At 34.6% G+C, this 26,821-nt stretch overlaps 1 protein-coding gene across 1 annotated transcript; it reads left to right on the plus strand.

Moving 5' to 3' along the window:
* The first annotated feature begins 23,872 nt into the window (after positions 1-23,872).
* Positions 23,873-26,578, plus strand: LOC149415961 (uncharacterized). The gene is made up of 6 exons (XM_089641775.1): positions 23,873-23,981; positions 24,531-24,735; positions 25,310-25,381; positions 26,055-26,210; positions 26,299-26,397; positions 26,541-26,578. Exons 2-6 carry the CDS (start codon positions 24,582-24,584, stop codon positions 26,576-26,578), a joined length of 519 nt encoding a protein of 172 aa, XP_089497901.1. The 5' UTR covers positions 23,873-23,981; positions 24,531-24,581.
* The last annotated feature ends 243 nt before the right edge of the window (positions 26,579-26,821 follow it).

Consider the following 26,821-nt stretch of genomic DNA (forward strand, 5'->3'; position numbering starts at 1 on the left):
CGTTCAAAACAATAACCGCCTCAAAACAATTGCTCCACCTTTACTGTGTGCACTAGCTTCTCGTGTTAGTTCATGGCCGAAATTAATTCGGATTGTAATCTATGTTTTTCGTTTCATTAAGAAATTACCGCGAACATTCGAATTAAGTCATATCTTAACTGCGGAAATAGCTGTTATAAAATCAATACAGCAAGAACATTTCTCCGAAGATATAAAGGCAGTCAATGATGGGAAGAAGGTTCGGCGAGCTATTGCAAAATTGAATCCGTTTCTTCATCACGGTATTCTAAGGGTAGGAGGCAGATTAAAAAACGCTGAAATAGAATTTGACAGTCGTCATCCCATTCTATTACCCGCGCGTGATCATGTAGTCGATTTAATAATAGATTACTATCATATAAAGAACCTACATACGGGTCCCACTTTACTCATGTCTCTACTAAGACAGAGATTCTGGATACTTTCATCGCGTAATCTGGTCCGGAAGCGCGTCCATCGGTGCAATACGTGCTTCAAAGTTAAGCCTAAACCACAATTCCCAATAATGGGAGATTTACCCGCTTGTCGCGTCCGCGAAGCTAAGGCTTTTCTACACACAGGTGTTGACTACGCTGGCCCGCTACAAATAATCCCTTATAGACGTCGGGGGGTCCGAAGTCAAAAGGCATACATTTGCATATGTATCTGCCTAGTGACCCGTGCGGTTCATATCGAACTCGCTTCAGATCTTTCCACCGAAGTTTTTCTCAACGCTTTCAAGCGTTTTTTATCTAGACGTGGTCCTGTGAGTGTAATGTACTCCGATAATGGAACGAACTTCGTGGGAGCTAAGTCTCATTTAAACTCTTTATTCGATCTAATAGAGTCTCGTAATTATAAGAAGGAACTCTCAAATAATCTACGGGAAAACCGCATCGAATGGAAAATGAATCCTCCTCAAGCTCCACACTTTGGTGGAATCTGGGAAAGTAACATTAAATGCCTGAAGAGTTATTTAAATAAAATCGTAGGCACCTCTCTACTGACTTACGAAGAGATGCAGACAGTGCTTTCTCAGATTGAAGCAATTTTAAACTCACGTCCGCTGTCGGTACTTAGTGTCACCGATGTTTCAGCTCCGTTACCTTTAACACCCGCGCATTTTTTAACACTTACGCCGTTAAAATCTCTACCCGCCGCTGACTTGTCCAACGAGTCTGTAAACTTACTGCAAAGGAAGCATCTCGTCGATCATCTCGTCCAGACTTTCTGGAACCGCTGGCGTATGGAATATTTAAATACTTTACAATCGCGGCAGAAATGGAACACGAGTTTAAACCCGGTAACGGCAGGCACAATTGTAATGATCAAGTGTGACAATATTGCGCCTCTTCAATGGCCTATTGGCATAATAGTCAACGTATATCCCGGTTTGGACGGAGTGACCCGTGTTGCTGATGTCAAAACGAACACCGGCATATACCGCAGAGCAGTAGTAAAACTCTGCCCTTTACCGTCGCAATAATAGTCCTTGGCAACTTGGTCATCAGATGGTACATCTATGGCCCTCTTTTTTATTTTCTACATTATTCTATTTAATTTAGTTTAAATTTACCGCTGATTAATTTTATTACTAAATTAATACAATAGCATCACATATTAACATTTTTCTGACCTTTTTACAAATTAATACTAATTTTACCGCGTGTTACTACAATTTTGTTCGTTTTAACGTTAAAGCGTACTGACCTTTTTATGGTTTATGGAAGTGGATTCTTTCATCCCCTTCCAGGCGGGGGGCATGGTTGCGCCAATACGCAATAGACATTAATCATACACACATACCTGCGACCACTGTACTGAGATAGTATTGTTGTTCCTTTGTTCCTACCTTCCTTCCGATTCCTGCTAATTTATGTGCCCTTTGGTAGTCAGTATGTTGCAATAACCCAAACCGCTAACAATAAACCGCATCCGCTCGAGATCTCGTCTCCCATATCTTACGAAATTATTATTCGCGACGATATAGTGCAATCCGCTTGTGTTAAGTGACATTGTTGTGAAGAAAAGACGGGAAGAAACAAGTGCCCCTTTCCCAATGGTGAGTCCTTCCTGTATCCATACAACAAATATTATCTTATGTGCAGTGGGCATTGCTCAATCATTCAAGGTCCTTCGACAATCATTTTTACACTAACATAAAAAACAACTACATAACTTCTTACACACCACACACGGAACATGAAAAATTTTTACCTCCACTGTGAGTCAGCATGTTGTTCATAAGGGTGCTCCTGTGAAAACATGCATAGTTGCACAAGGAACATGAAAAAGGTTTTTCTCCACTGTGAGTCAGCATGTGGATCTTTAGTTGACTCTTTCGATAACACGCGTAGTTGCACAGGGAACATGAAAAGGGTTTTTCTCCACTGTGAGTCAGCATATGTGTCTTCAGGTTACCCTTTTGACAACATGCATATTTGCACACGGAACATGAAAAAGGTTTTTTTCTACTATGAGTCAGCATGTGCCTCTTTAGTTGATCCTTTCGATAACATGCATAGTTGCATACGGAACATGAGAAAGGTTTTTCTTCACTGTGAGTCAGCATGTGGCTCGTTAGATCGCTCTTTCGAAAACATGCATAGTTGCATACGGAGCATGAAAAAGATTTTTCTCCACTGTGAGTCAGCATGTGCCTCTTCAGGTTACCCTTTTGATAACTTGTATAGTCGCACTCCAAACATGAAAAAGGTTTTTCTCCACTGTGAGTCAGCATGTGCCTCTTCAGGTGACCCTTTTGATAACTTGTATAGTCGCACTCCAAACATGAAAAAGGTTTTTTTCCACTGTGAGTCAGCATGTGCCTCTTCAGGTGACCCTTTTGATAACTTGTATAGTCGCACTCCAAACATGAAAAAGGTTTTTCTCCACTGTGAGTCAGCTGGTGTATTTTCAGGTGACCCTGTTGATAACTTGTATAGTCGCACTCCGAGCATGAAAAAGGTTTTTTCCCACTGTGAGTCAGCATGTGGATCTTTAGTTGCCCCTTTCGATAACACGCATAGTTGCACAGGGAACATGAAAAAGGTTTTTCTCCACTGTGAGTCAGCATGTGTATCTTCAGGATTCCCTGTTGATAACTTGTATAGTCGCATTCCGAACATGAAAAAGGTTTTTCTCCACTGTGAGTCAGCATGTGCCTCTTTAGTTGATCCTTTTGATAACATGCATAGTTGCAAGCGGAACATGAAAAAGGTTTTTCTCTACTGTGAGTCAGCATGTGCCTCTTTAGTTGACCCTTTCGATAACACACGTAGTTGCATACGGAACATGAAAAAGGTTTTTCTCCACTGTGAGTCAGCATGTGGCTCGTTAGGTGGCTCTTTTGATAACATGCATAGTTGCATACGGAGCACGAAAAAGGTTTTTCTCCACTGTGAGTCAGCATGTGTATCTTCAGGTGACCATTTTGATAACTTGTATAGTCGCACTCCGAACATGAAAAAGGTTTTTCTCCACTGTGAGTCAGCATGTGTCTTTTTAAATTTCGCTTTTGAGCATTTGAATAGTTGCACTTAGAATAAGATAAAGGTTTTTCTCTTACATGTGTGCGAAAGTTCGTTGCAAAATTTGACTTAGGAGAGAAGGAGTAGTTGCGATGAGAAGGAGTGAATCCTTTTTCCACAAAATGCGTCTGAAGATCTGTCGACAAATTTGAAAAATTATATGGATGAAAATGATGCAGTTAAACTTAAAGTAAATAAGTGAAGTAAGTTCGTAAAAACGTTAAAAAAAATAGGAGAGGCCAAATTTTTCAAGTTTACAATGAAAATTGGTTTTACCTGCTGCCTCGGTAATTCTTTCAAAGCGTTCCAAACATTCCTCTTTAACATCCGGCAGGTCTATATCAATTTTCATATAAGTAAGCCCCGCTTCATCTTGTCGGGGTCCGAGATCCGCGTTTATGGTAACTGTTTCCACATTAATGCTTCCTGGAATAAAAAGGGGGTATAAATAGAGTGTATCTTGAACCAAACGGCGCCAGCAGCGAGTTTAATTTTGGCTGCCCTAATACTCTAAATTAGTACACGCCAAGGCAGGATATCACTGTAATCAATAAAATGATGATTTGTGGTTTTTTGTGGGTCGGTATTTATCAAAAATAATATCAAGGGCGATGTGTTAAGTTGAGTATTCGACGCCCGGAGCGAATTTCTTCAATTGCGCTCACATAGGGCCAGCCATGTATCTTCGTACCATTGATATAAAAAGAAACACGTTTTTTATCGATAAACTGTAAACTATTTTTTAACGAACAAAGAAACCATAGAAGCGGGAATTTGGATGAAAGTTTTAAAGTTCAATTTCAGATAAAAATGACCTCAGACGTCCGCTTGAGGGAAAAATTCAGCAAGAAAGAAAAACCCTGTTTTAGAGCACTTTAAGTCGGGAATTGTAAGTCAATGAGAAAATGTGTTCTGAATGAAATTAATGAATTTTTAATACGTGTAATTTATATCATGTTCCAATAAAATTAGGAGAAAATAGAGGAACCGATAACTTATTGTGAACTGTATATTTATGTTAAGATAGTGCTGTATTTTGGTAGTTTCCGCCAAGGACGCCTTTTAGGATAAATACCCAATTCACCTCATTTATTATAAGAGAGGAAGAAACAAGTATGTGTCCTGTTTGCACGACTTTTCAAAACAGACATGGATTCCAGACATCCGTATTTAAAGTTCTATATTTTACACGTATTTATTTATTTATTTATTTATTAATTTACGGACAAATAGTCCATTAACAACATATTAATTACACGAATAAGTTTTATAAACAGAGATGACAGTGAAAGGAGAGCATATATAAATGAGGAGCGAAGACAATAACAATGACAATAATAATATAAAAGTAAGAATGGGAGATAATAATAAGTCAAAGCATGAAGATGGTTCAAAGGGCATTAGAAATTAGACATTGCGTATTGACTGTCGAAAGTCATTTAGGCATATACCACAAAATTCAATGCTTTGACTTGACAGTGAGTTGACAAGTCTCGACATTCTGGACAAAGGAGAATGGTATCCATAATTGGTAGAATGTTGATTGACGAACAGCAATTCATTATTTCGGAGTCTACGGGAAGGGATGTTGAATTGGATAAGTTGTATATAAGTATTATATAAGTATTCAATGCAACTGGCTGTATGAGTACTCTCCGCATATTGCAAGAATTCCTTCGTTACAGCTGGTAGGTAAAAATCTAAATCCGAAAATGCAATTTCACCTCCACCTTCTTCCTGGAGCCCTGGTTCCGTCTTGATGGATATTGTATTTGGCTTCAGTAGATCCATGGTCTGCTTTGGTAGGGTTTGGTAATTAGTTTAACCCTGAAACAGAACAAAGTTGTAACGGAATTCAGTTTTCAAAATTTTGTTTCTCAAGTCAAGTCAAATACACAATAGAAAACCCCGAAGTTATGACAAAGGTTGAGAGAAACGTCGTTTATCTTGAGAAAACTCTTTATTTATTTACCCTCTATGTCTACCGCCATTCCGTTTCAATCCACCTGTGACTAAACAACGGTTATCCGTATATTTGCTATCATTTTAATGAATGCATTTGAAATACTAATAATAGGTTGATTTCAAATTGACAGTTTAAAATATTCTGCTTTGTAACTGAACTGGAAGAACCCCCGCTACCAAAATGAATAGCAAAGAATTATTATTTCTTACCAATAACCATCACATGCACGGTATAAAAAGTTTAACAGGGTTAAACAGAGTATAGAAACAGGAAGAAAGATTGTCGGAGAAGAAAGCACTTGTCAAAAAATATATAGGTTATGCATAGACAAGAACCAAGTCATAGACAATTAATATAATTTTAATGAACATTATAATTTCTACTTTAATTTTACTTGGTTCGATAAATACACCTCTCCTAATAGTATGATATGTCCCTAGGTATCTACGTGACTTGATTTCACAGAAAGACCAAATTAAATACGTGCGCCCGCATATGTCTCTGTAATTTTAAACGCAGATGGAGGCGGCAGTTCGTATTATTAGACTTTAATAATTAGTTGTATAGAATGGCCGGCAAACGCCATAAAAAAAAAATAGAAATCCAACCTAGAAATACACCCATTAGTCCGCAGATTCAGCTCTATACCCTCATATACCTACAAGTGCAAATAAGTTATCCTAATTATTTATAATATCTATACCAAAAGTGAGTGATTTGTGTGGAAAGGTGTTCGAAACCGTGAGTTAGATTACAAAAAATCGATTTAATATCCGTAATCCCGGATAACTATAGTGATTACAAAAAAATTGAGAATAAAACTTATAAAACTGTCACTCCATAGTTATCCATAGATAAAAACAAAATTTCTAACTGTCATCATCGGTTTCTGTACCTCTACTTCAATATCTAAAACCGGGGCAGGTTGTTACATTTAACAGTAAATAATGGCTAACACTAGAGGAAAGGGTGCCAACATTGAACATGAAGAAAAATTCAGCACAGTAAAATTACACTGATTTTCGAAAAAAAATTCGATCCTATGAAAAAAGAAATTATTTAAAAAATTGAGAAGCAACAACAGGACACCCAAAAAAGCATGGAATTTATGAGTACGTACTCAATACGTTGAATTGATTAAAAAACTAGAGATAACAATCCTACAAAACAAAAATGTTGAAAATGAATTTATAAACCTGAAAAAACAGCACCAGGAGAAAAATACTATAATTAAAAATTAGAAATAAAAATTTCAGATATGGAGTACAAAACCCGCTCTAATTATATTGAAATAGCAGGCATTCCAAAAAAAAATGAGGAAAAGCAAATTGAAATGGTTAAAAACGTGGCAGCGGCGGCAGGAGTGGACCTAAAATACAGAGGTAAAAAGAATACCTGATAGTCGAATCAATGCACCACCTAAAATACTACTGCAATTTTCAGATAAATTGACCAGAGACAAGCTTATTGCAAATAGAAAAAACCTCAATTATGCTGCGATCAAAGATATTTCAACTGAAACAATATACATAGCTGAAGAACTGAGCCCTTACCATAAGGAACTTCTTTGGAAAACCAAACAAATCTCAAAAGAAAAAAAACTATGAATACGTCTGGCACAAAGAGGGAAAAATAATGGCAAGAAGAAATGCAAACGAAAAAAAATTTTACGTTAAACATATAGACGATTTGAAAAACATAATATAAATAAAATGGCTCAAAATAACAACTATTACAAAAATAAAAAATGGCAAAAAGAGCAAACTTACCTAACCTATCAACAATGAACAAAAAATTTAACATAATGCATCAAAATATTAGAAGCATAAACAAAAACTTTGACGAGTTACAAATATTAATTAAAAGTTTAAATTTAACCTGGGACATAATTATCCTTACTGAATGATGGTTCACTGATAAACACTACCCTCTACAAATTGATAAATATGTCTCTTACTCCACACTAATGAATAATACAAAGAGTGATGGTGTTATTGCATACATTAAAGAAGACACTGAAGTTGAAGTCAGAGAGATCAATATTAACCCGGAGGCTGCCGTGCGCATCTATGTTTGATTCAAAATTCCGGGCCCTCGCTGCCGCGCGCAATCATGCGTGATTTTAATTTCATCTTGTGATATCTCGGAACTTTCTGTATAGATGGCGCAAAACTCGGGCTTAAAAATAATTTGAACCTTTATCTAGCGACATCTCTACACAGATTTGACAAATGATTTTGTTTATATTATGAAAGACCTGGTCAAACTGGAGACTACAATATTTCCCCTCTCAGTGTTTGAATTCCCCGCGCGCGCGTAGTTGTGTTAGTGAATCACGTGGTTCCTTCTTATCTCGACGGTTCGCGAATACTTAGAATCTGCAACGAATCTTGGTTCTAACGTTATTATTTTAACAAATTGTTTTTATTAACTACTCATATTTTTAGTGCAAATAAGTTTTGTGTTAATCAACATGTTTTGTTATTTTAAATGAAATAAGTTGTTATATCCGCCTTTCGAGTGAAAAAATAATAATATACATTTTATTTTAATTATCTGTGTTTAGAAACTAATTATTGTGTTAATTTGTCGTTTTGCCTAATATTTTTTTTTTTTGTGTAACCCTCTATCATGGCTCGACGCGACTTGTCTGATGACCAAATAAGGGAATATTGTCTCTATCTTATATCTGTTAAATTCTTTTATTTTACACAACAGCATAAAAAATTCAGGTATGAGCTTCTCCGATTATCAGTTATGTGTGATAAGACAATTAATCGCAAAACACCTCAAAAATACTCAACTCGACTCTACTCCTCATTCGTCTCATCATGACACACCATTACGTCTGAGCCAATACCGGCAACATCAAAACAATCCAAGCCATACAGAGCCGGCCATGTTTGTGCGAATACAAAACTTAAACAAAGCCGTAGATATGTGTTCCCAGTGTAATGTGGCATTGTGTATTTTTTTTTTTTTTTTTTTTTTTTTGTTACATACATGGTTTTAAAATACAAATTATGTTTTTTACATACATATTAAAAAAAGAAAGAAACAATGCGAATTACAGAAAAGTATATGAACACATGCACATATGTATACATATATAGTGTATTACACACCATACATAACATACACACACAATACACGTACACACACACGAGTTCATAAACAGCATATACATAAAAATAATAATATGCATAAATGTATGATAGCAAAAAAATCCCACATAGGCATCGCCAGTTCGTGGGTATACTTGTGTTTCTTTAAGGCAGTTCAGTTAAAATTACTCTAAATATACATATTTTATCTTTGTAGAAAATTGAAAAGAAAAGAATGAAAATATTTATAGTAAAATCATTATTTACTGTATTTACGGGATTAAATATGAAAAATAAAAGTTAATAAGGATTTGTTAAAAGTTAATAGAGATTAAGATCAGATGTTACAGCAGGTAAATATTAATATCTATGGTATTTATCCAAGACTTTATTACATTTTTATGTTTCCTGTAGGATGATATATTTTCACATTTGATTTCTGTATTGGTATAGAGTGCATTATAAATTTTTGGTGTAATAAAATAAGCATGTCTTTGCGCAAGCCTTGTTTTGCACAGTGGAACTTTAAATACATTATTTACCCTATTACTAGACCGATTTTCATTTTTTATAAAAAGAAAATTTCGAGCAAATATATATTTTAAACATTGTGTACAGTAAATTTTTCTTATCTCTAACAATTTAGCCTCTTCGAATAATTGCAAGGAGGGGTAGGTCATATCTTTATGCAACATTATTTTTAGTATTAGTTTTTGTGTTATTTCTAGTGGCTTAATATGGGTGTTATAAATCCCCCCCCATGCAATTATTCCATAAGATACTGATGATTGCACCAATGCATGATACACCAATTTGATTCTTTTGATATCTACTATGTTATTTAAACGTTTAAAAATATAAGTTAAATATCTAAGTTTATTTACAAGCTTTTCTACGTGATTTGTCCATTTGAGTTGGCTGTCTATTATACTTCCTAAATATTTAACTGTATTCCCCGATTTCATTTCTGTACAGTTAGTGCATAAGACAGGATTGCAAGTATTTTTGTGAAACCTTATACTTAGATGAGGGGTGCCGCTTTTTTGGTATTATAAAAAGGAATATATATAGTTTTTTCACAGTTCAGAGTTAGAAGGTTTTGATTGAGCCATTCTTTGACAATAATTGTGCACTTATTTGCATTTTTAGAGACCTCGTCCCAGGATTTACCATGAACTGTGATTGCAGTATCGTCAGCATACGAGAAAAGTTTTCCCGGAATACTAATATTACATAGGTCATTAATATAAATTAGAAACAAAAGCGGACCTATAACTGTTCCTTGTGGAACCCCATGTCTCATAGATGCTGGTTTACTAATATCTACGCCAATTTTTGTGGATTGTCTGCGATCAAGTAAATAATCGCACCGCGAAGTCCTTAGACGACTCCCCGGCGATTGTTTAGCTGAAAAAAACAACTCTCGTTCCCTAAAAACCGACTTTGGCTTCGAACAATGTTTTTCTAAAAATTCCAATAAATTATCGAATGACGCATCTGTGACCTTGGTAGGAAAACATAGATTGATCAATAAAGTGAGCGTTTCAGCTTCGAGAGAGCTCAACAAATATGCTCTCTTTTGAGAGGCATCGAGTTTGACGGTTTTTGTGTCATCACTGATCAGGAGGAACTGCTCAATCCTCAGTCGGAAGATTCCCCAGTCATCACGTAAGTGGCTAAACCGCGGGATTCCTCCTGACTCCATAGCTGCCAGATGCCTGGTCCGACACCCGAACTAGCAATGACACAGCAAAAATACCAACACAACTCGACAACAATAACCTCCAAAAGAGAAGACTACTTAACTCAACCAGGGTCCACGGCGATGGGCTGCTTGGCTAGTTAATTTACTGACTGCTTGGCTAGTTTTGTCTTCCTTCTGGTCGGATTGACCGTCTTCCTTCAGGTCGGATTGACCGTCTTCCTTCCTTCTAATCTTAATAAAACAGACCGGAAACTTCCTCCACCGGATGGCAAGTCTTCCTTCCTTCTCAATATTAAGATTCAGCCGCCTTGGCCTGAATTTCCGTACTTCTTCACAACTGAAGCTCCTTGCTCCGGATAGTCCTTGCACAGAAGCGAACTTCAGATGTTCGTGACAATAAAATCCGTCTGAGCAAATCTGTCGAGTAACCCGCACACCCACGCAATTTGTGTGTGCTAAACGACATTAATTAACACTTCGCAACGTATAAATCACTTCAGCTGCGCCAATTTGTAATGTTCATTACTGTTTAAATAAAATAGGTTCTTTTATAGGAAGTTACGTTTATTAATTATTCAGTTGTTTATCAAGTACAGTGCAGTCTAGCTGCAAGGAAGGAATTTACGAGAATGAGCTCCCGCGTTGCCCGACCGCCCGCTGTCCGGCCGAGTCGGAAACGTTCGACAACCCTCGGCCATCTTCGGTCGTGCACAAACGCCTATATGATATACTACAGTTACTTTGATCGGGTCCATGGTGCTGGCATCGCCAATCTTATCGCTGATGTAACTGGCTGGCTCATTCTGATCTCCCGATCAACTTAATGTTCAAAATCTTAATAAATATTAGGTATCTTAATATTATTCATACATACATTTAATTGATATCTTGTTGCCAATAAAATCTTAATCTAAGTTTTCAATTATACTCTTATATCTAGATTAATAGTTATGGTTAAATATTTCCAAAATAAATAATTATAATAGACCTTCAATTATACGCAATATAGCCTAGCCTTGGCCGAAGGTTTTTATTGCCCTAGGGTGGCCGGCGCTTACTAACTTTATGAGGGTCTAGAACTAAATCTGCGGACTAATAAATATATTCCTAGGTTGGCTTTCTAATTTTTATGACGGTTGCCGGCCAATCTATACAAATAAATTTTTAAGTCTAATAATACGAACTGCCGCCTCCATTTGCGTGTAAAATTACTGAGAACATAAGCGAAATTCGTTTAAAAATAAAATGTTTTTTTAAACCCAATAACAATTTTATTGAATATATAAAAATTACAATTAGATGTTATTACATTACATTAAGTTTGTTTGTTTTTAATACATTACAGTACATCGTGATAGCGCAAATGCTCGTGTTAAAAAGGCCGAGAAACGCGTGTAAATAATAGTAAAACTTACCATTGACATTTCTGCAGCCGATTGATATGGCGAATTCTCCACACAATTACGAAATAATTATTTGCCATCTGAAATTACTGTACCTAGCGTAAATACACAAACGTGTTACACGTCCACAATTTCTTCCCGTTTCACAACATCTTTGCATTAGACGAATTAACTGCTAGCAGAAATATTTTCATAGGAAGGAACAACAGCATTTTGAGAATTCGTCCAGTTTAGATTAATGTCCCCAAATAACAATATATTTTCGCGTGGGCCCATGAAATCTGTCAAAATAGATTCTATTTCCCTACTAAACGATTGTTTGCTGAGATTCGGGGGTTTGATAAACCGCTAAAATAGTTATTCTGTGTTTATTTCGAATAGTTATTAATAATTATTCCAAAAAGTAGGCGCTAATAAATAACTGCAATTCTACATCATCATTGCATAAATAACACTGAAAATTTCCAGGGATTTTACCATTTAATTCCTAGCATTAGTTTTAACATAATAATTAGGATAATATTACCAACGCATTATAAATAAATCATTGCAAATGGATTCTGTCACTTTTATTACAGTAAATTCAAATCACCCAGTGGAAAATGGGCTTCCATCTGGGTCACGATTACCCCCACAATGAGCTTACCTTGTTAAAAATATTTTCTACGAACCTTGGATTTTCGCCAAAAAAATAAACCTGAAACAGAACATAGCTATAACAGAACTCTAATTTGAACGAGATGTTAATATTTAACCATAAAATCAATCAAAAGTAACGTAGCCAAAACACATTTTAGAAAATAATAATTTAGCTAAAAAAAACTTGAAACAGAACATAGTTGTAACAGAACTCTAATTTGAACGGGATGTTAATATTTGATTCCGCTTCGAAAATCAATCAAAAGTAACGTAGCCAAAACACATATTGGGAAATAATAATGTAAGCTGTGAGGTATTTTGAACTTGAAATTATGACAACGGTTTAGTGAATCGTTGTTTATCGTCGGATAAATCTATATTTATTTACCATGTTAACCGCCATTCTGCTTTTAACAAAATATCGTTAATCCGTATTTAAGTGACTTTTTTAATAAATTCCTTTGAAATACTTATCTAATAACAGTAAATAGGTATAGGTACGTCAAATTGACAGTTTAAAAGTTCCGATGTGTGACAAAGAAAACGCCCCATGATTCTCTAACTAAACCGGAATAACGGCCGTTACCAAAATGAATAGCGATGAATATATGCATTAGTACTTACCAATAACCATCACAGGCATGGGATCATAAGTTTAACAACGCGGTTTGAATAGAGTTTGGAAACAGGAAAAAACGACTGTTTTGTGAAGAAAGCGCGCACAATTGGGCATTGTAAATATTACAGTGCTAGCAGATCTTTAACCTGTTGACTGTGAGAAGTCCGCAACCTTGAGAACAAATCCCAATAAAATATGTAAAAAAAAATAAAAAAGGGTATCTAAATTAATTGTTTCTAGCTCTTTGAGAAACATCGACTTAATTTCGCTATGCGAAACGTCTATTAATGAAAATAATATAAATCTTTATAAATTACCGGGATTTAATTCATACCATTTTTGTCGAACAAAAAGATCGGGTGGCGGTATTATTGTGTACGTGAAAGATCACCTTACATTTGAAAAAATAAATATTATGACTAATAATTTTGAATGCGCTTACGGAACTATTTCAGTAAACAAACATATTCGCTTACATCTTTTAGCAATATATAGACCGCCATTACAAAAAAAAATATATTTCTTGATGAGCTGGAGACAATATTGGGAAATATTCATATAAAAGAATCCGTATTGGTTCTAGGTGATACGAATATTAACTTATTAAATGTACACGAACCCATAACTATGCAATATGAAAACCTCATGTCTCATTTTGGAATGACCAGATGTATAAATGATGTGACTAGAGAAGCGATATTGACTAACTATGTAACGGCTTCATGTTTAGACCATATCTATGTAAGAGTGAAGGAGACGACCGAAATCAGTTCATGCGTATGCGATTCAATAATAGCTGACCACTACCTAACTGCAGCTAGTATTAACTTCTGTTACTATGATAAATGTACCGTCGACAAATCGCACCAAGAGTATTACACTGCACTATCGGACAAAAGGATTGATTTATTGATCGAAATCACCGATTGGAATGCAATGTTAAAATTGTCTGAACCAAACATTATTTATGCAGAATTAAAATCGATTTTTAAAAATATTTATGAAAAAAGTACCTTTACAAAATTAAAATCAAAAAAATTTCGAAATAACCAAAAAACTTGGATGAATGACAGTCTCGCTGAAAGTATTCTAATACGAGATGCCATGTGGAAAAAGTGGAAAAACACGCCTAATAATAAAAAATATGAAATCGCTTTCAAAAAATATAGAAATAAACTTAATAAACAAATATCAAACACAAAAAAGGCATACTATAATAACAAATTTAATCACTGTTTCAAGGACATTAAAAAAACATGGAATGCAATTAATACAATTTTGGGTAGGAAAAATAAATCTGGTTGCGATGAAGTCTTATCTAAATATTTCCTAAAGTCACAATCTTCTGATGCAGTGGCAGAAAATTTTGCTAACTTTTTTGATGAAGGAGTTAATAAGTTGTTACATGAATGTGATTTCCGAGCGTCTAATCACTTGCAAGAATCCCTACCGCATTCAATGTACTTACCTAGAGCTAATGCTAAGCAAATTGAATATATTATCGCAGGTATGAAAAATTCAAAGTCACCGGGCATAGATCTAATTCGTATGTTTGATTTAAAAAAACATGTCAAATTACTTAGCCCTGTTATTGCTCACTTTATCAATAGAATAATCGATACCAGCCTCATCCCCGATGAATTAAAAAATAGCATTGTAAGACCTATTTTCAAAAATGGAGATCACTCCGAAATTAACAATTACAGGCCAATTTCTATTCTCCCGGCACTAGAAAAAATTTTAGAAAAACATATTTCGATAAATTTAGATAAATATTTGAATAATTTTAATATTATAGATGAATGCCAGTACGGGTTCCAGAAAAAAAAAAAGTTGTGATAAATTGCTGGAAAAATTTTCTAATTTTATAAATTCTCAACTTAATTCTAAAAAACATGTACTGGTGCTTTTTATTGACTACTCAAAAGCTTTTGACACTCTCAGCAATATACAATTAATTAAGGTTCTTGAAAACATTGGAATCCGGGGTAACCTCCTCTCATTTTTTAAAAACTACTTAACTAATAGAAAAATGAACGTAAAGATTTTAAATGATACGAGTAAAGGAAGACATATTAAATCAGGAGTACCGCAAGGATCAATTTTAGGTCCAAAATTGTACATTATATATGTTATTGTTATGTCAAAACTCTTTAAAAAGGCCTTTAGATTCATTTTTGCTGACGATACTGCACTTGTAGTATCCAATGAAAATCCTATCATAGCTATTCAACAATTGCAAAGTGACTTTAACGAGCTACTTAAATGGGCTCATGATGTTGGTTTAATTATTAATGTTAAAAAAAACAAAATGCATGTATGTAAAATCACCAAGCCTGGGAATATGGAATATACCCAAAATAATTGCTCATAATTCTGAATGTATTCATAGAAAAATTGAAAATATTTGCCACTGTGAAACAATTGACTTTACTAACGAATATACTTATCTGGGACTAATAGTAGAAAATAAATTTAAATGGGATAAACAAGTGACTAAAATCTGTAACCAGCTCCGATCTTTTGCAAGTAATTTTTATAAACTGAAATTTGTTTTGCCTCATTGTACGCTTAAAATAATTTATTTTTCTATGGTCGAATCCATACTCAGATATGGCATACGAACTTGGGGGCACTCAAGCAATATTTATATTAAATATATACAAAACTTACAAAATGCTATAATAAAAAAAATTGTACCACCGAATATTTACAGACAAAGAAGTAATCTAAAACTACTGTATGGTTCTGAGGGCCTACTTCCAATAAAGGGTCTTCTTTGTTACATTATTATAATGGATAATGAGGGAGATAACAAATATAAAAAGCAACCGGTGCATAATCACACAACAAGATTCACTGAAAATAAGGGCCTCATTATTCCAAGAGTAACAAATAAGTATGGAAGCCGAACGCTTTAATATTTAATACCAGAGATTTTCAATAAATTCAATGATTATTTTAAACCTCAGAATAATGAGAGACCCTGCCCCAAAAACACTAAGCGTTGGCTAATAAGCGACGAATCAATGTATCTCTGAACTTTATTATTGATGTATTCCTGGACATCTCAACGTACCTGCCTAAATAATTTGTATATAGGTAGGTACTTTGAGATATATTATTTTGTGATATTGTTTATTGTATAATTTTGTGTCATACATGTATTAAAAATTAAAAATGTTTATATATATATATTATTTGTAGAACCTACAGACAAGCCGTCATGTGTGACAGCTTTGTGGGACTGCATAAAACTTGTATCTTTAAAAATTTATATTAAAAAAAAAAAAAAAAAATATATATATATATATATATATATATAGTGCAAGTGATTTGGACACTGTCCTTTATACATAAGGCTTAAAATCGACTTTAAAAACTAAGGACAAACACATTACTATCCTATTAGTTGTTAACTCTTAACTCGGCAAGGATATCAAAAATGAAATTTTAATAGTTTAAACGTGTTATTAGGATTTTGGATCTAAAAGAGGTCTTGAAAAAATAGCAATAAGTTGTTTTTAAATTTTAGGTAATATCTGAGTTTAAATTTTAACTACGGTAAACAATGACAAATGCGGTTCGTAAAGTTAGATTCAAATTAAAAATTGTAACGAATAAGTAGTTATCTGTATTTACTACTAATAATTATAAAAACATAAATATTTCAACTTTTTTTTAATGAAAGAGTTTACATTTTTTTCGAATAAAATCATAGATCATTGGCATTGCAGCCCTTACAAACCCAACTTGTTCGATTTTTAATTCATGCTATAAATGCTCCTAATTTTCTCTACAATTGGCAATAGATGTTACCAGAATAATCTTTTAACAACTATTGTCAAAGTGTAAAAATTTACGAATTTGTTGATAACGCTTTAACGGCATTATATCTGCTATAAGCACGTAACGAAATGTATGATTGCATGAAGGCATTTTGACAACAATTTTCAATTAGTAAAAAATTGAAAAAAATTTCAAAAGTTAAATTTTGTCGGTTCTGTTATGTACGGAGAAAAATACTTACATTTTAAAATATCTGAGAGAAAAATCGTCATCAGTCAAATCAATGGAACTTTTTCCTGTCTGCCCAGGTAGTAAGTTCTCGAGCGGTTGAAGTACCTAGCGGCTGAGTTTACCAAATAATTCTCGCAGGCACAAGGTGCGATCTCCGCAGGGTAAATAAAAAAGAAAATATTCTAGAACGCACTAATAGCTGCTCCTACAATTTTATAGTTTTGACAGACAATTTAGAAGTGTAATAATATTATTTGAATAAATAGTTAAATTCATATATATTTTGATATTCGTCTAAGTAGTAGGTATGACATAATTAATTTTTTACACATACTAAGTACATTTAAGTTCTAAAAAATAATCAAATCCTTTACAATTCGATTCAGAACAAATTTAAGGAAATCGAAAGGTAATTAATATTTTGAACATTACAAATGATACATATTATATTTACTGGAAACTCTCTAGTGAAACAAATCATATCTATACCTAAAATTTATTGTGTAAATAGTTTTCGTAAAGATGAATGTTAACACAAAGAACAAAAATAGGGGCCAGTCAAAGAGTCTCTTCGAGAAAATGCATAATTTCATATGAAACAAACTAGTCTTTGCTGTAAGTGTGCAGGTATTTTTTCAAATCTCTCTTTTGAAAACATGAATAATTGCAGCCAGAAAACGAAAAAGTTTTTTCTTAGCTGTAAGTAAGCAAGTTTCTCTTCAAGGTACACTGTTGATAACTTGTAAAGTTGCACTCGGAACAAGACAAATTGTTTTTCTCCGCTGTGAGTCAGTATATGATCCATCTAATGACCAATATATATCTTATGTAGAGGTAAGATGGCCTTTCCTAGAGATTAAATATGTGCACTTGGAAAATGAAAAAGATGTGTCGCAACTGTGAGTCAGCATGTGGCTTTTTGAGAACATCCATAGATGAACAAGGAACAAGAAAAAGTTTTTCTCCGCAGTGAGTCAGCATGCGCTTCAGATTGCCTTTTAAAACATTAATATGTGGACTTATGGAAAATAAAACAGGTTTTTCGCCACTATGTAAGCAAGTGGGTTTTTAGATGGGCGTTTCGCTAAGATGAAAATTTTCACACGGAACATGAAAAATGTTTTCCTCCACTATGAGTCAGCATGTGGCTCGTTAGGTCGCTCTTTCGATAACATGAATAGTTGCATACGGAACACTTAAAAGGTTTTTCCCCACTGTGAGGAGTCAGCATGTGGATCTTTAGTTGCCACTTTTGATAACACGCATAGTTGCACTGGGAACATGAAAAAGGTTTTTCTCCACTGTGAGTCAGCATGTGTGCCTTCAGGTTACCCTGTTGACAACATGCAAAGTCGCACTCTAAACATGAAAAAGGTTTTTCTCCACTGTGAGTCAGCATGTGTATCTTCAAATAATCCCTTCGAGAACATGAATAGTTGCACTCAGAACATGAAAAAGGCTTTTCTCCACTGTGAATCAGCATGTGTCTCGTCCAATTACATCTTTGAGAACATGAATACTTGCACTCGGAACATGAAAAACGTTTTTTTCCACTGTGAGTCAGCATGTGTTTCGTCAAATTACCTCTTTGAGAACATGAATAGTTGCACTCAGAACATGAAAAAGGTTTTTCTCTACTGTGAGTCAGCATGTGTATCGTCAAAGCTCTCTTTCGAGAACATGAATAGTTGCAGTCGGAACATATAAAAGGTTTTTCTACACTGTGGGTAAGCATGTGATTTGTCAAATAAGTCTTATGAAAACATGAATAGTTGCACTCGGAACATGAAAAAGGTTTTTCTTTACTGTGGGTCATCATGTGACTCCTTAAAGATCCCTTTTGAGAACATGAATAATTGCAGACGGAACATGATAAGGGTTTTTCTCCACTGTGGATAAGCACGTGTCTTATCAAATTACTCTTATAAGAACATGAATAGTTGCACTCAGAACATGAAAAAGGTTTTTCTTTACTGTGGGTCATCATGTGAATCCTTAAATATCCCTTTTGAGAACATGAATAGTTGCACTCAGAACATGAAAAAGGTTTTTCTCCAGTATGGGTGCGCAAGTGACCTTCTAACTTAGATTTATAAGAGCAGGCGTAGTTACAATGGGGACAGAAGAATGGTTTTTCCGCAGAATGTGTCTTCAAATCGGTCAATGTGACTGCAAAAGATAACGAATAAAGGTATAATTGAAAGTACCGTTGGTTCATAAAAATGTATTAAATAAAAAGCACGAATACCTTTTGTGTAAGTAATTCTTTGTGGGCGTTTAAGGCATTCATTTTTAATATCCGGCAGGTCTATGTCAATTTCCATAGAAGGAATTTCCCCTTCATCTGCTTCTCGGGTTCCTGGTTCCTTCTTGATGTTAAGAGTATCCACATTAGTACTTCCTGGGAAAACAAAACAACAGTAGTGACAGTGATCATTTGCATTCCAAGACGAACAATACAACTCGAATAAATTTACAAAATACATTTTGAATTGTAACGATCGCCCTCTCCGAGAGATTTTGATTAAGTTACAATGGGGACAAGATAATAGTTTTTCAGGATGTGTCGTTAGATCTGTAAATGAATCTGAAAAAGTTTAGAAATACGTAAATCTCTAAGTTTAAGCACCGTTCACAAAAACGAAAAAAAATAGCACGATTCGTTATTACCTGTTGTCTGGGTAATTCTTTGAACGTGTTTTAGGCATTCTTTTTTAACATCCGTAAGTTCTTTGTGAGTTTCCACATAGGGAAATCCCTCTCCATCTTCTTCTCGTGGTCTTGATTCTACCTTACAGGTAACAGTCTCCACTTTTACGTCACCTAGTAAAACCAAACAAAAATACGTACATCAGAAATAACAGTCATCCCTCTCCGAAAGAGTGAATGATAAAATCTTTTCTTATTTAAAAAAAGTGCATGATTGAAGATACAATTGATTTACCCAGCAGAGGCGGGAATTTGGATAATAGGCAAACAGCTTAATGTAGGAAAAAACAAAGACCCCCGATGTCCGCTTCAGGAAGGAAGTACTAGCTACTCTTGAGCTTATTCTGTACCTACGAAGTTTTATAAATCTAGAGAAATAATGTTTTAATCGATATTTGATGTGTTTTTAATGCATCTTACATTATATCCCAAAATAACGTAAGTTGAATTTTTGATGTATTTTGGCAGTTTCCTGTAAAAATACATAATGAGGTAAAAACCAAAGTAACTCCAGATAAGACTGTGTGAACAAACTTATTTACGCCTATTGTGCGGCTAGAGAATTCTGGCCTAGTGGACGGCTGGCTAGATTCGCAGGCCCGGTGCGTGGATGACTTTATGTGTAACTCTTATTTGCTGATTGAAGACCAAAGTAAAAGGATTTTCCATTTACCTGATGCTTTGTCAACACTTACTTGAGGGTTTTAAACTTTACTTTTTTTTTATATATTAACTCCACACAGGAGGCCCTGAAGAAAATGTGTTTTTGTTTTTGTTCAAAAACAAGCTTTTTTTGTAACAAGTATCTCACAGAAATCTCTTAACGAAAGATATGCCACACAGCAGTTGCGTTTGAGCTTGCCTGTGTATTGGTCACGTCGCGGTCGCTTGTCGCTACATGCATTTGATGTGTGTTTGTTTACACCACAGGGTACCCATTATCTTGATCTAGTTTTAGGGCGCCAGTAACCGGAGATTGTTTACAATTCGATTTTATTTTATGTTTATAAACATTCAGATTTTAAAGAATTCGTCATGCTTTGTTATGTGAACTTTATTATTTATATTATTGTTTTTAACTCAAAGAGACAAACATCGTACCGGCGGTGTTATGTTTGCAACATTAAAACAAACGAGTACAGACCAGACATTGGTTCAGTGACTGAGAAGTTGCCTTATACATTACAAAATGTTGTAAAATATATCACAAGATTCAAAAATATTCGTTGAAATAGCTGTCTTGGCCCTTTCAAATCAATGTGTGGTCACCCTCTTCAATTCCGACGCAGCGTGTCGTGAATGTGTGTGTAAGAGGGACGATTTATTTTACAGTCTAAAATCATTTGTTTACCCATATTCGTTAAAAAAAAACAGTTTTCATGGTTTAACATTAACATTATGAATTAACATTATGAAAAGTACATTTATGACATACACTAATTAAGTTTTACGATAAACCTTTCCACTAGGTACTGTGAGTGATTAATTGCGGGAGACCAACATTTTCGAAGTAAATTCAAGTTTATTTATTTATTTCTAAATGAACCACGGATCACATTCTGTTATTGATATTTTATAACGTATTCGTTAAACAATTGATCGTAGTGCACAATTTATTGTTTTACTTAAAATCGTCAGATTACAAAGATAATAAAATATTAATAATTGCAAAACTGAAAAATTACACCGTTCCTGGAAAACAATCAGCAAATATCTGTCCTGTAAATGGATTTTGAATATAATTTTTTTTAATTCTACATTTTTACATACGCAATGCAACATACTGGCTGTGAGAGTACACTCCGCGTACTGTAAACATTCCTTCTTTACATCTGGGAGGCCACAATCCATACTCGGCATTTCACCTCCGTCTTCTTCCTGGGGCCCTGGTTCCATCTTGATGGAAACACTCTCTGGATTTAGTAGATCCATGGCAAGACTGTGTTACGGTTATGGAATAGGTTTAATCCCAAAAATACACCTGAAACTGCAGGAAAAAGAATGTTGTATCAACAACGCAACTCTTATTTGATGACCTATGAAAATTTTATGTAGGTTAGAATATTTTGTATAAACAAATAATAAGTGTTAGTAAATAATTGGAACAGAGGTATTAATTTTGACTGAGTAGACATTTAAGTTAAGACAATTGAAAACGATTGACAGAATCGTTATCAATGGTAAGATTAAATCCATCAATCAAATGCCCCCACCCTACATCTCTGATCTATGCGTGCCGGAAAACACTGGTCTGAGGCAGTCAACTCTTAGATCAGCAACATCAGCAGCTGTAGGCAGACTGATGGAACCTAAGCGCAAACCAAATACTAAGTTTGGTGATCGCGCTTTCGGAGCATCTCCCTCCGGAACTAAGATCCCTAACAAGTCCAACAGAATTCAGGTCTAAACTAAAAACTTCCATTTTTAAGCTGTCGTACCCTTAAAATATATTTACCATTCCCGATAGAAAGTCCAATTATATCCAAATGCCCAATAATGTCCTAAATCCTGTATCTAAATTTCGCTGATAAACAATTTATTAATGTTAATTACGTGTTAATCTTAAGTGACCAGAACCAGGCAAGTATGGTACAGTATATTATCTCCATATATAGTTAGTAATAACATAGATCATTGTATAAATGTATTATATAATTGTACAGCGCCCTTGAGGTGATTTTGCGCAAAAACGGCGCTATACAAATCATCTAAATATTATTATTATAATTAACGTAATCTGATGCCGTCTTTCTCTACATCTCTATACAAAATGACATCATCGGTATATTCGACCGGCTTTCAATAAATATCGGTACAACCAAGTATACCGTATTTTTTTGAAATTGTTATTATTTTAATCTAAACCTTCGAAATACAAATCCATAAAAAGGTACTTCTACGTCGAACTGACATTTAAAAGTTTCTCAAAAAGAATGAAAAATAATGGATTTCCTAACTTACGTGTACCGATTGGTGTAAGTCATGTAAGTTAAGCATGGTCGCGTCAGCCACAGCGCAGTTCCGCAATTGATTATGCTTAATACTTGGGTAGAAAATATCAGCATTAGAACTTACCAATAACTGTCAAAGGATGGAATTATAAATTTAACTGAGTGGGTTAAACAGTGAAAGAAAAATTATGCATTATTATAGTTCAGAAAAACAGGACTATACGATTGACAGGTGACGATAGCATAGCATATGCATATATAAATAAATCACTCACGTGAGCACGTGTCTACTGTCTACAAAAATAAGGTTAGGTTAAGATCAAATATAGGTTATGTAAGTAACATAGATAATAATAAGTCATAGATTATGAAGCTGATTTCTATTATTTGATTCCAGTATAGCCGATAGCGTAGGGCACAATCGAAGAATCATCGATGATTAATTAACTCGATATTTTTGATCATCATAATATGTCGATTCATTGCGACGTAAAACACGATTCTGTCAAAAATCATCACACAGTCCGAGACAATCAAAATTCACTCGAAAACGTAAATCGATTCCCAATTCGGATAAACGTCAAAAATAACTCGAATTGCTTTAAAAACCTAATATTATTCCCGTAGTACATTGTGTTACTTACTACCTATGATTTTAAATCCAACGGAAACTGAGAATACGCAACTATTCTTTGCTAATTGTAAAATGATTAATAAAAATATTATCTACCAACCAAAAAAGCTGCGAGAATGGTTACATTATATGAGCGGTCGATTTTCTATCAGCAGTTAATTGCAAATAACAATTTAAGTTTAAATAAAAATTCTTACATTACAGTATTTTTTTTCGGGAATTAAAAAAAAACAGTGAAAATAACCTTCGAAAATGTTTAACAAATCAATCTTGGAAACTTAGTAATAACCAAACTTTTTGCAGGACTTCCACTTTAATCGAGGTAAAAAAACGCACAACTTACTTTACACATTTGACAGCAGACACATAAAAAAGCTGTTACAAAACAGCACTGACTATTTGCCATATTATATTCACTGATGTAATTAAAAAACAAATTTCGGAATGCCCAGAAGTGCTTGCCCGTTTAGGAATTGCGAAATTCCATGTTGTTCTTACCAAGGTGGACGATTAAGGTTTTTTAACAATCTAATGGGCAACACTGACTATTAATTTTTATATTAAACTTGTTCATGCATTTTACTTCACAATAGTTTCACCCTGTTTCCATTTATAGTAAAATAATGTTGCACTATTTCACCCTGGCAGTTATATGTATCATCACAAGCTTGTGATAGTTACTGGTAAGTTTTAATGCTGACTTTTTTCTACACGAGTATTAATCGCGGTAGGTATTCATTTTGACAGCGGCTCTTATTCCAAATCAAACCAAGCGGCCACTGTTCTTTAATTTAGACTACGGTATGCTCAAATGCTGCACTGTGCAAAATTGCACCGTTTTAAATGTAAACTAGCTTTCCTATCGCCAATCGGCAAGTTTGGCCCAAGGGAATTCACTTAGCTTTTTGTTTGAGGAACGTATTGTCAATTTGACGTCTACTTATTTTTAGTATTTTCAAGACTTTGATTCAAATTATAACGCATATGGATTGCAGATTTTTAATTAAAAATGGTATGGTGGATCCAATACACTGCAATACCTGCTAATTTAGTGTAATCCGACTAGTGTCTTAACCGTTCTCAAAAGATTTAACTTCAAGGTCACAATTTCAATTAGGACAAATGTTTTTAATGCATACGCCTTCACAGTTTTTGACCGAATGTTCCAACCGATACAAAATATGCAAAGCTCACGCAATTTTAAGTTCATTCATCACAATATTCCTTTTCAGGTATGTTTCTTTGGCCTTTAACCAGTTACCGATCTTCACCCCAGCAATGTCATGGATCTATTATATTCAGATACTGTTTCCATCAAGTCCGAACCAGGGCACCAGGAAGGAGTCGGCGGTGAAATGCCCTATACGGATAGAGATGTCGACCTCCCAGATGTAAAGAAGGAATGCTTGCGGTATGCTGAGAGTACTCGCACAGCCAGTAAGTTCGGTTGTATATGTACAAAAATCTAAATGTTCAATTCCGATGTTTGGAATCCATTTATTTTTTTAGATGTATCGCAGGCAGTGCATAATACGCTTATTCAGAACCTCTTTCGCCATACGTAAGGTCGTTTGGTATTATTCCTTTTTACTTATCTTACAGAAAATTACTAAACTTATTTGGACGTGATATAAGTTACATGTATTATACATTGAAAATACACATAACAGTGTTGCAAGAAAACATTGTTCCATCTGCCATAAACAACAAAATTTCAAAATTTAGCTCAAGAGCTAATGGTTTTCCTTCTCGGGACATTGGTCCCTGAAGCGGACATCTGGGTTCTTCTTATTTCTTTAGTGTCTTATCCAAATTCACATATATTTGGTTATTTAATGATATTTTTACTGTAAATCTTTTCTCTATAAATAAAAATTAAGTCATATTCAGGATCTCTGGAAGAGAGCAATCATAATAATTTGAAATGTATTTTTTGAAGTTATTGGAGGTGAATTGTTCATATTGGCATGCATATGATCACTGCACCTACACTGTTGTTTTGTTTTTCCAGGTAGTGTTGATGTGGAGGCTGTTACCATCAAGAAGGAACCAGGACCCCGAGAAGAAGATGAAGCTTTACAAAGTAAAGCCGATTTACTTTGTAAATATCTGTACTAATTCAGCTTCTTGGACAAGCATGATACGAAAAAACGATTAGCTTGTCCCCATTGTAACTATTCGTCCAATTATAAGGCAATGGTATAACCGCATTTGAGCATACAAAGCTTTATCATGTTCAGACTGCAATTTTTCATGTTCTCAAAAGGTATATTTAAAGAACCACATGCTGAATCACATTAAAGAAAAACCGTTTTCATATGACGACTGCAAAAATTCATGCTCTCGAATGGGAGATTAAAGGAAACGCATGCTGACCCACAGTGGAGAAAAACCTTTTTCATATTCCAATCGCAAATAGTCATGGGCTCATAAGGAATCTTTAAACATGTTGAAAATAATGAATAATCTTATTTTCTCGAAAATTTCTTAAAAATCTTTTTAATAAAAGTTTTGATAATATCTGTAGTGAAGCCACTGACATCCGACCAGTGCGATTGCTACTTAGGTTGGTAATTTGTACTAAAAGGTAAAGCATTTAAAAAAAAAAAAACGCTTGTTTGTGCAGTGGTACACTGGACACATATAAAACATTTATTTTATAATAATTGTTGTAGAACTCTCTGGGAAAGGGACGACTGTTGTATCATTTTAACCCGCTCTTCGTCTTCGGATTGCATTGTTGTTTATTTTTATAGGTAATATTAAAGTGGAGACTATCTTCAAGGTAGAGGTAGAGCCAGGACCCCTAGAAGAATACGGAGGGGGAATTCCTTATGTGGGAATTGACATAGAGCTGCCGGATATCAAAAAAGAATGTCTTAAACACTTTCAAAGAATAACACAGACAACAGGTAAATACAAACTCGTGCATTCTATTTTTTTTTCATTTTTATGAATCAACGGTGCTTACACTATTGATTTATTCGTAATCTTTTTCAGATTCATTGACAGATCCGAAGACACAAACTGAAAAACTATTATCTTGCCCTCATTGTAACTACTCCTGCTTCTATAAGGCTAACTTAGAACTTCACTTGCGTACCCATACTGGAGGAAAACCTTTTTCATGTTCCGACTGCGAATATTCATGTTCTCAGAGGGGTCATTTGACGACACAAATGCTGACCCACAGCGGAGAAAAACCTTTTTCGTGTTCTCAATGTAACTATTCTTGTTCTCAGAGGGGACATTTGACTACTCATATGCTAACGCACAGTAGAGATAAACCTTTTTCATGTTGCGACTGCAAATATTCGTGTTCTTTGAAGGAATATTTGAAGAAGCACATGCTAACCCACACTGGAGAATTTTTTTTTCTTGTTCCGTTTGCAAATATTCATGTTCTCATAGGGGGTGTTTGAACAAGCACGTGCTGACCCACACTGGAGAAAAACCTTTTTCGTGTTCCATCTGCAAGTATTCATTTTCTCGAAAGGCACATTTGAAGAGACACATGTTGACC

This window comes from Hesperophylax consimilis, chromosome 17 (assembly GCF_061612785.1).
Source record: "Hesperophylax consimilis isolate HC1 chromosome 17, BYU_Hcon_1.0, whole genome shotgun sequence".
Taxonomy (NCBI): domain Eukaryota; kingdom Metazoa; phylum Arthropoda; class Insecta; order Trichoptera; family Limnephilidae; genus Hesperophylax; species Hesperophylax consimilis.